The following is a 9,640-nucleotide window of genomic DNA, read 5'->3' on the forward strand; positions in this document are numbered from 1 at the left end:
TCTCCTCAGTTTCCGGTTCTTCTTCATATTGCAACAACATCAATTGTCGATTGGGACATTTGTGGTTAAAAGAGAATTTGTCATCACACCAATAACAAAGGCCTTTGTCTCTTCTCAATTGCATCTCTGCTGGTGAAATTCTTTTGATGTTCGATGGTGAGGGTTCATAGGTCTAGTGGGTGGTGTATGGAGTATTGGCGTTGTGTTTTTTTTGGGTATTTTCTGGTTTATTTGAATTGAAGGTTGCTCTGGAATTTGCAGGGTTATATTGATATTGGTTGGCTTTTTGTGGTTTACTGTTTGTGTTGTACTTTTCCTCATAAACTTTTGCTAGGGACACAACCTTGACAATAGAGATGGGAGTATGAATCAACACATCGCGTCGGATCTCAGGGTTAAGGCCACTGATGAAACAATCTATTAACGCATCGTTACTGATACCATAAACCCTGTTAGCTAGAGATGTGAATTTGAGATAATAATCAGCAACAGTACTCGTTTGGCTCAACTTAAACAGTGTTGCACGAGGACAATCATACACCGAAGGGCCAAAATCTAGCTCTAAAGCACGGGTAAGTTCATTCCATGAGTGAAATGGGTTCGATCGCTGAACCATTTGAAACCATGGTATAACATCTTTGTCAAAATGTACCGATGAAATGGTTAAACGATCGTGATCCGGTGTATCGTAATAATCAAAAAATTGCTCAGCTCTAAAAATCCATTCCAGAACATTATTACCATCAAATCTGGGAAATTCGAGCTTAACATTTCTCACCTGAAATGGTTGTTTGTTTGTGAGTCCCGCACCATGGGAAGACTTGGATGGTGTTTGTTGAATGAGTATATCAAGCGCCGCATGGATCTGATCGAATCTGCTATCTGCACTTGTTTGGATCTGTTCCATCTTCTCGAATCTTGCTGCATTCGCGAGCTCCATCCGTTCCAATCTTTCATAGAGATCCTCTTGTAGTTGTTTCAGAGCTTCTGCGTTGCGCTTGCCTTCTGCACTCATCCCCTTCGAATCTGCCATGGTGAGATGAAAGCACCAATGAAACACTGTAAAAGAAATCAATAGAAAATGGGGAAACCTTTTGATTGAATGTAAAGATCAATCTCTGAGGAACAGAGGGATTGATTACAAGATGTGAAAATGAAAGAATTCAGAGGGAGAAAGTAATTGAACTCAACAATTCACATACCTAGAAAATGACCCCTAATTCTCTATAAGAAGATTCAAGATGTCACGAATTCCTTCAGTGTGGTGTTGGTCTTGCGAATTCTGTTGCTTTTACGCACTCCCTGTAAACCCGGTTGCATTACAACATCATTTCTCTCACGTATTTCTTGTGGGTCCCTCAGCTCTGCTGACACAGCACCTTCTAGCCCCTTATTTTTTATTTTCCTCATTTAAGACTAATTGATGAATTTTTATTGAATAATAACGTAAAACTATTTTAAACTGCCTTTAATCTTTATTATTTTTTATTTATAACTTTTTGAAGTTAAAAAATAAGATTAAGAGGATAAGACTAAAAGTTAATCTTCACTTCAATGTATAATGATTTTAAATTCCATTCAAAAAAGTACTAACCTTAAATGAATAACATAATATACCTATTGTATATTTTTAATTTAACGAAACTATACTGACTGATTTATGAATTATAATACTTGAACAAATTCCATAACAACGTGCACTTGTCTAATTAGTGTGCATATTTTACTAATTATTATTCTAAAGTGGATTTCTTCAAACAAAAAGAAAGAGAGGAAGAATATATAAGTGGACGATAATGAGGAAGAAAACAGGAGAAAGAACGTTACATAAAAGTGACCCTAATAATATATCTTTGTACCAAGAGTTCTGATTTGTCTTTAGTTTTGGCATCTCATGAAAAAACTCACTAATTATTATAATTAACATAATATACTATATAGTATATTAATTAATATGTGCATTATTAAGTATAGTATGGGAATGAAGGCAAGAGGAAAATCAAATTAGTTGCGGTAAAGTTAATTTCGATCTTGTTTTAATTTCATGAAAACAAATTCGACAAGAGTGGGCCGGCTAGTACACCCTTTTTAACCTATTTGCGACCATGTGTTTTAATTAAGTTATAATTAGCATAATCATTACTACTAAACAACAAATAAAGCTTATATTAAATAAAGGTCCAAGATACTGCCAAAGTAGGTTTGCATGTATATGATCTTTTGCTCATTCTCAACTTATCCTCAAATTATTTTGAAGTTATATGGGCATGATTTGAGACTATAATTCTGACGGTAATATTATAATTTATATACGAAGAGAGAAAAATTGCTAGAATTCAAATATTTTTTGTGTGTTACTGCAAAACTCTTTTATGCGCACAATTACAAAAATTAATCTTTCGAGCAGAAGAGGATTATGATGGATGACAAATTTCTTCCCCAAAAAAATATAACATACCATATGTTCAAAGCTGAATTTAAGCACACGACTACCTATTAAACTAGAAGAGATATGTTAACCTCTTATCGAAGTGCTGTAAGATATATATGGATGGTAAACTGAGTTTACACATTTTGATTGTATATATTTTGAGAGAGAAAAAAAAAACCTTAAAAATAGATATGTCAGATTTAATATATATTATAAAATTTTGAAGTAATAAAAGAGAGATATAGTTCGTAAATCTTAATTAATTGATAAAAGTCGATATTAGTAGATTTTATATTATTATTGAGAATTGAATTTTGTCGCTCACAATTGTGTGTGTGAATTTCTAATAATAATAATTATTTTATCTGAGAAAAAATAAAAATAAAAATAAAAGAGAGATATAGATAAAATGAAGTATTGAATGAATGCTATAAAGTGTTTAAGCATTATTCTTGTAAAATTGTACTTACAGAAAACATTTTTCTATTGTCCAAAATAAAAAAGATACTGAGCAATCACACACTAGACAAGTTGAAGATAGCCATCTACTCTATACTTTAAGATACACTTTTGTAGTATCCAAACACACCCTAACATTATTTGGCTCAGTCTTCTACTATAAATAACGTTTGCAAGATTCTCAATCTGCAGCCTCTCTTCCATCATACCTAGCTTTCTATCCTATATCATGTCTCAAAATATAATAGCTTTTCTTACATAACAAAACCTAGTTATTATATCTTTCACTTCTCATTTCACTCAAAAACTTCAAGAAACCAACAAACACATGCACGTCCACATGAAAGCTGAGTTAAAAGCAACATCCATTTCCTTTCAAAACCCTTCACTCTTCACCACAATCACTTCCCCTCCACCACTTCCTCAACCAGAAGCACTTAAAGGCTGTCTTGGAAGCCTAGATGGAGCATGCATCGAAAAGCTCTTACTCCATTGTGCAAGTGCTTTGGAAAGCAACGACATAACCCTAGCTCAACAAGTCATGTGGGTCCTAAACAACGTTGCTTCACCATTAGGTGACACTAACCAAAGACTCACCTCATGGTTTCTAAGAGCTTTAATCTCTAGAGCTTCAAGAATTTGTCCAACTTCAATGAATTTCAAAGGAAGTGACATTATTCAAAGACGGTTGATGTCGGTCACCGAACTCGCCGGGTATGTTGATCTTATTCCTTGGCATAGGTTTGGATTTTGTGCTTCAAACAATGAAATTTTCAAAGCTATTAAGGGATTCAAAAGGGTGCATGTTTTAGATTTTAGCATAACTCCTTGTATGCAATGGCCTACTTTTATAGATTCTTTGGCTAAGTTACAAGAAGGCCCTCCTTCACTTAGAATCACAGTTCCATCTTTTAGGCCAATGGTTCCACCTTTGGTTAATATATCAATACATGAAGTTGGTCAACGTTTAGGTAATTTTGCAAAGTTTAAGGATGTCCCTTTTGAGTTTAATGTTATTGGAGATAATGTTCCGAATTCGATGGCATCGGAAGAATCGAGGAATATTGAATCAACTAGCTTTAATTTTGAATCAATGTTGAGTCTCTTGAATCCTAGTATGTTGAATCTTAGGGAAGATGAAGCTTTGGTTATAAATTGTCAAAATTGGCTACGTTATTTGTCGGACGATCGAAAGGGTCAAAATATTTCGATTCGAGACGTTTTTATGAATTTAGTTAAAGGACTTAACCCTCAAATTGTGCTATTGGTTGATGAGGATTGTGATCTTAGTTCATCAAGTTTAACATCAAGAATAACTGCTTCTTTTAACCATTTATGGATACCCTTTGATGCTTTGGACACTTTTTTGCCTAAAGATAGTTGTCAAAGGACAGAATTTGAATCTGACATAGGGCAGAAAATTGAGAACATTATAAGCTTTGAAGGGCACCAAAGGATAGAGAGATTGGAGTCAGGGATGCAAATGTCACAAAGAATGAAAAACGTTGGTTACTTTAGTGTTCCATTTTGTGATGAAACTGTTGTTGAAGTTAAGGGTTTGCTTGATGAACATGCTAGTGGATGGGGAATGAAAAGAGAAGAAAACATGTTGGTTCTTACATGGAAAGGAAATAGTTGCGTGTTTGCGACTGCTTGGGTCCCTAGTGAAATTAGGGATCATATCGGTATTTGATACATGCATATCTTAAATCATGAGTTTAGATATGCAGTCGCACAATCACACACATTCACACAGTCAGTAGTCTGAATCATCTAATCTGAATAACTTGTATTTTAATTTCAATAGGTCTGATCTAAATTAGTCAAGTTTCTCATGTCACAATAGAAAATTATGATGGTAGAAAATTTGAATCCCTTAGAAAGGCAAAAAGGAAGAAAGAAATGTATGTTGTCCTATGTATGAGAAAATGATGTCTCTTAGCAATGTTTATCCCTTTTATGCAGCCTTATTTTACTTTTTCTACTTATAGCTTTTGGTATATTACAAAAGTTTGTAAGAAAATATCTTATCTTATTATGTATTACCAAATTCTAATAATGTAACTTTTAAGATTAGCAACATGTGAATGAAACATAAGGATAAGCATATATAACAAGACTTGATTTTCATGTAACATAGAACTAAACACATTTGTATAGTTTTAAGTAGTTCAAATATTTTTGGTTGGTGGTGACAGTTTTATAGATCTGAGTACATACAAAAAAAATGGACCACTGAAAAATTGAATTGAATGAGTAGTCATACTCATATTCAATATTAAGATGTAGTACTATGGATGAAAAGGCGAAACTACAAATATATTTTGGTGTATATAATAAGGGTGATAATGATAAGTCATAGAATATTGCATGTATGTAATTTAATATATATACTCATTTGCTCCAGTAAATGGGTCCATATTTCAGAGGTCCCTCTTTTGTTTCGTGTGTAAACAAGATAAGACATTTAATTTGGCTTTGAAAATTCTAAAAAGAAAATAAGAAAAAATAAATCCGACCTACCGGATTCGAACCAGTGACCTAAGGATTACTGGGGTTGGCCCACTACAGTCCTCCGCTCTACCAACTGAGCTAAGGTCGGTTGTGCCAAATTCAGTCACAAAAATTATTAAAACAAAATTTTAAAACGCTAAGTTTCTGTTATAAATTAGTTTCTTGCGTTTATGGCATAAAATAAAAAATAAAAAATAAAAGACACTGTTTTGTTACAACATCTATATTGAAGCTTTCTAGTTCTGAGAATTTAAGTTGGTTCACCATGTATGACTTGTTTATAATTTTTTTTAATAATAATATCTAATAATATATTTTTTAATAAAAATATTTAAAATACTCAATCCTTCTAACCAAGTACGTTTAGCAAAGTTATTATATGAATTTCTCTAATAATTCTAAATCTTTATGTTTAAAACCAAAAATTAAGTTTAAGCTTATAAGGTTTTAAGACAAAATCAAAACGAAGTTAAGGTTTTGACACTGGCTAGGGAATAAAATAAATTAACGAGTTATGATAAGACATGAAATTTGTCTTTAGTTCATTATTAAATTTAATTGATGATATGGAAGTTAGAGATAAATTATAATTTTTCTTATAAAAGAAATTGAATTTTTTATTTGTTAATTCTATTTTTTAAAATATACAATAATTTATTTTCTATGCTAACTCATGCATAACTATTTGGTTATTATAATTCATGATAAAATAACACATTCATGTGGATATTCGTCTAATCCCGCTCTGAATATATAGAGGTTTAATTGACATCAGATATGAATTTGAATTTATTTAATTATAAAATATCAAATGAAATAGTAATGAAGACAATAGTATCTACCATGAAATTGTTTTTTAATCCACTTCGTTTATATGGGTTTGTAATTTATTATTTAGGTTTGTTGATTTAAAATGTTGATTTTGATAATTTATAATATTTGTTATATGGATAATGCATTGTTATTTAAAATGTAATTTTAATTTTTATATGGGTTTGTAATTTATTATTTAGGTTTGTTGATTTAAAATGTTGATTTTGATAATTTATAATATTAGTTATATGGATAATGCATTGTTATTTAAAATGTAATTTTAATTTTTTAAAAATTGTTTTACTTTTTTTATTTTCAATGTAAGTTATTGTTTTTTAGTATTACTGCGAAAAACACATATAATGACGGTTGTGAAATACATATAATGGCAGTTGTATATCTGTTGTTAAGTAGCGTGTGATTGTAAATATGATGCTTTCACTCTATGGGCGTGTGATCGTGGTGATAAACTAGGTAGCACGCTAACTATCACAATAGTTATATTAAACAACTGTTGTGATATATATATATATATATATATATATATATATATATATATATATATATATATATATATATATATAAGCCATGGGTTCGAAATCTAACCGTTGTGATATGTATACATGAGTTTCTTCAAAAATACGTGGACTTTGTTTTTCCTACCACTCACTAACCACATACAATCATTCAAATTGATGTAGAAAATAATAATCTGATAAATTAAATTATTCTTAAAAAAAACTTAAACAAACCACTATTTTTCAAATTCTATATGTTAAAGAGCAAGAGATAAATTACGAGATGCATGCAATTCAAAAAACATTGATTGATTTAAGTTGGCTTTCAAATATAACGTAATTTTTATATTATTATTTTCTAAATTAATTTAAATGAATGTATGTTTAGTGAAAGGTTAATGAAACAATCAATCTACATACGATATAATAAACTCAACTAAATCTTCTGTCAATCTACATAAGAAATTAATGCTGAAAGCTTCACAAAATTAAAACATTTCTAAGTAGCAAGAAGGTTTTTTCTTGTGACTTAGCAATGTTTTGTTCTTGTTCTGAGAAACATTAATCAACAACATTTATCAACAAAAAAACAACAACATATCAACTCATATTTCACGAACGTACCTTTTATTGAAAAGATTCGTGGAAAATGAAGACGAAAAAAATGATCTACTTGTCTAAAATTGAAGTTGAAATTGGTCTACTTTGTGTTGCTATGAAGAAAAAATACAAGGCAACTTCCACAATAGCTTCATTCTTGAACTAGATTTAAAAACATTATTCTTGAACCAGATGGAATGAATAGTTCGAAAAATGACGTACCTTGCAAGTTCTACAATGGTAATGAAAATTAGAGCCTATAGAAAGAGAAATGAAAGAAAGCCTATGAAGAAGAAGATAAAGAAAGACAATGAATAAACAACGTTGAATTTGATTACCTTTTACTAATAAGAAGAAGAATGACGATTTTCGTTTGTGGAATATGGATGAAGAAGACGAGAAAATATGTTAGGATTTTGCTCTGAGAGATACGGTGTCTATTCTGTCAAGAAGCAGGAGTTAAATTATCTAATATATAGGTAAAATATTTCACCCTGTATGTTGTACTATAAGAACCGTGAAAAAATATAATACCTTTCACAATAGTTTCTTTTACTCACTGTAGTTATATATATATATATATATATATATATATATATATATATATATATATATATATATATATATATATATATATATATATATATATATATATATATATATATATATATATATATATATATATATATATATATATATATATATATATATATATATATATATATATATATATATATACCTCTCATCTCTCATTATAAAATGCTCTCATTTGATATGCTCCATATATATATATATATATATATATATATATATATAAGGGCAACACTCTTTGTAATAAAAAATGTAAACACTTCATCTAAATTTAACTACGGTTATTTATAATGACTGTAATGAAATGTTTTTGGTAAATATAAAAAATACGTCCAAAAATAAAATATTACCACAATTTAACTAAACGATCATAACGATCATTGTGATATGGTATTTTTGTAGTAGTATAGAGTTTAGGTCATGTTCTTGACATATTAATTTGGAGAAATAGACAGTTTTTTTTTTTTTAGAAAATTCTCTTTATTATAGAGAAGAGTGTGAAACAAAAATCTTTAAATCTAATTCAAACATGTTTAAGACGAGTTTGAAAATGAACTATTAATATTTGCTAAAGATTGGAGTGGAAAATTTTATTAAAGAATTAAATTTAGGTAGAAAAAGATTTAAAAAAAATTGTCTCTATCGAATTTTCATGCTTATTTCTAACATATAAATTTAAAATGTGATGATTTAAGTGGAGTTGTGTTGACTTGGTTGTGCATAGTTAACTATTTGAATGAAGATGGGGTATGGTGGGAATACAATTAGGTGAAAGCTTATTTAGAACATCTGAAGTTTTTTGAGATGAATTGAAATGTTGTAATTTGATTCCTATATAATATTTTAAATTTGCAAATTAGTTTTTATAAAATTTCAAAATTTCACAAATTATTTTTTATAAATTTTTAAAAATTGTTAATTGATTACTATTATTTTTTAAATATTAGAAATTGTTGGATGCGATTATGGAATAGAGAAACAGTTTAATGTGAATAGATCCTAATTAAAAATTTGATCGATTTTTTCAAAAAAAAAATAGAATATGAAAGGTTTTTCAAAAACGCGCCAAAGTCTTAAAGCAAAAATAAAGATCTTATGCTTATATTGGAAGTCAACCACGCTTATAAATACTCAATTCACAAATCTCACATATGGTTCAAAGACAATGAAAATAGAAACGCGGGAAAGTCTTAAAGAGAAAATAAAGATCTTATGCTTGTATTGAAAGTCAACCACGATTACAAATACCCAATTCACAAATCTTATAGATTTTTATAAATTTTTAAAAATTGTTAATTGATCACTATTATTTTTTAAATATTATAAAGTGTTGGGTTAGAATATGGAGTAGAGAAACGATCTAGAGGTGATGAATAGACCCTAATTAAAAATTTGACTGATTTTCTAAAAAAAATGAGAATATGAAAGGTTTTTCAAAAACGCGCATAAGTCTTAAAGCGAATAGAGATCTTATTCTTGTATTGGAAGTCAACCATGTTTACAAATTCCCAATTCACAAGTTTCATAGATTATTCGAAGACAATGATTAATTGATTAATTGTACATTGCACGAGATGTGTCATGTACAATGATTCAAGGCTATTCCCAAAACGCTCGTCAACGTCTTTTTTCTTCACGTCCTTTCCAGAGAAGATGAAGGCTAGAGACCTGTATGATGTGTTCAAGGATTATGGGGAGATAGATGAGGTTATAA

At 29.6% G+C, this 9,640-nt stretch overlaps 1 protein-coding gene and 1 non-coding gene across 2 annotated transcripts; one reads left to right on the top strand and one right to left on the bottom strand.

The window, feature by feature from the left end:
• The first annotated feature begins 3,093 nt into the window (after positions 1 to 3,093).
• LOC131648068 (scarecrow-like protein 32) lies at positions 3,094 to 4,826 on the top strand. The gene has a single exon (XM_058917860.1). The coding sequence runs from the start codon at positions 3,219 to 3,221 to the stop codon at positions 4,581 to 4,583; it is 1,365 nt and encodes a 454-aa protein (XP_058773843.1). The 5' UTR covers positions 3,094 to 3,218; the 3' UTR covers positions 4,584 to 4,826.
• A 577-nt stretch (positions 4,827 to 5,403) lies between these two features.
• On the bottom strand, positions 5,404 to 5,492 carry TRNAY-GUA (transfer RNA tyrosine (anticodon GUA)). The gene is given in 2 exon segments: positions 5,404 to 5,439; positions 5,456 to 5,492. It is a non-coding gene; the product is annotated as a tRNA-Tyr (tRNA).
• Positions 5,493 to 9,640: the final 4,148 nt, after the last annotated feature.

Source organism: Vicia villosa, linkage group LG2, assembly GCF_029867415.1.
Source record: "Vicia villosa cultivar HV-30 ecotype Madison, WI linkage group LG2, Vvil1.0, whole genome shotgun sequence".
In the NCBI taxonomy this organism is placed as follows: Eukaryota; Viridiplantae; Streptophyta; class Magnoliopsida; order Fabales; family Fabaceae; genus Vicia; species Vicia villosa.

Excerpts from the sequence above, each read along its gene's own strand:
- LOC131648068 (XM_058917860.1), top strand. The coding sequence starts at position 3,219 with ATGCACGTCCACATGAAAGCTGAGTTAAAAGCAACATCCATTTCCTTT.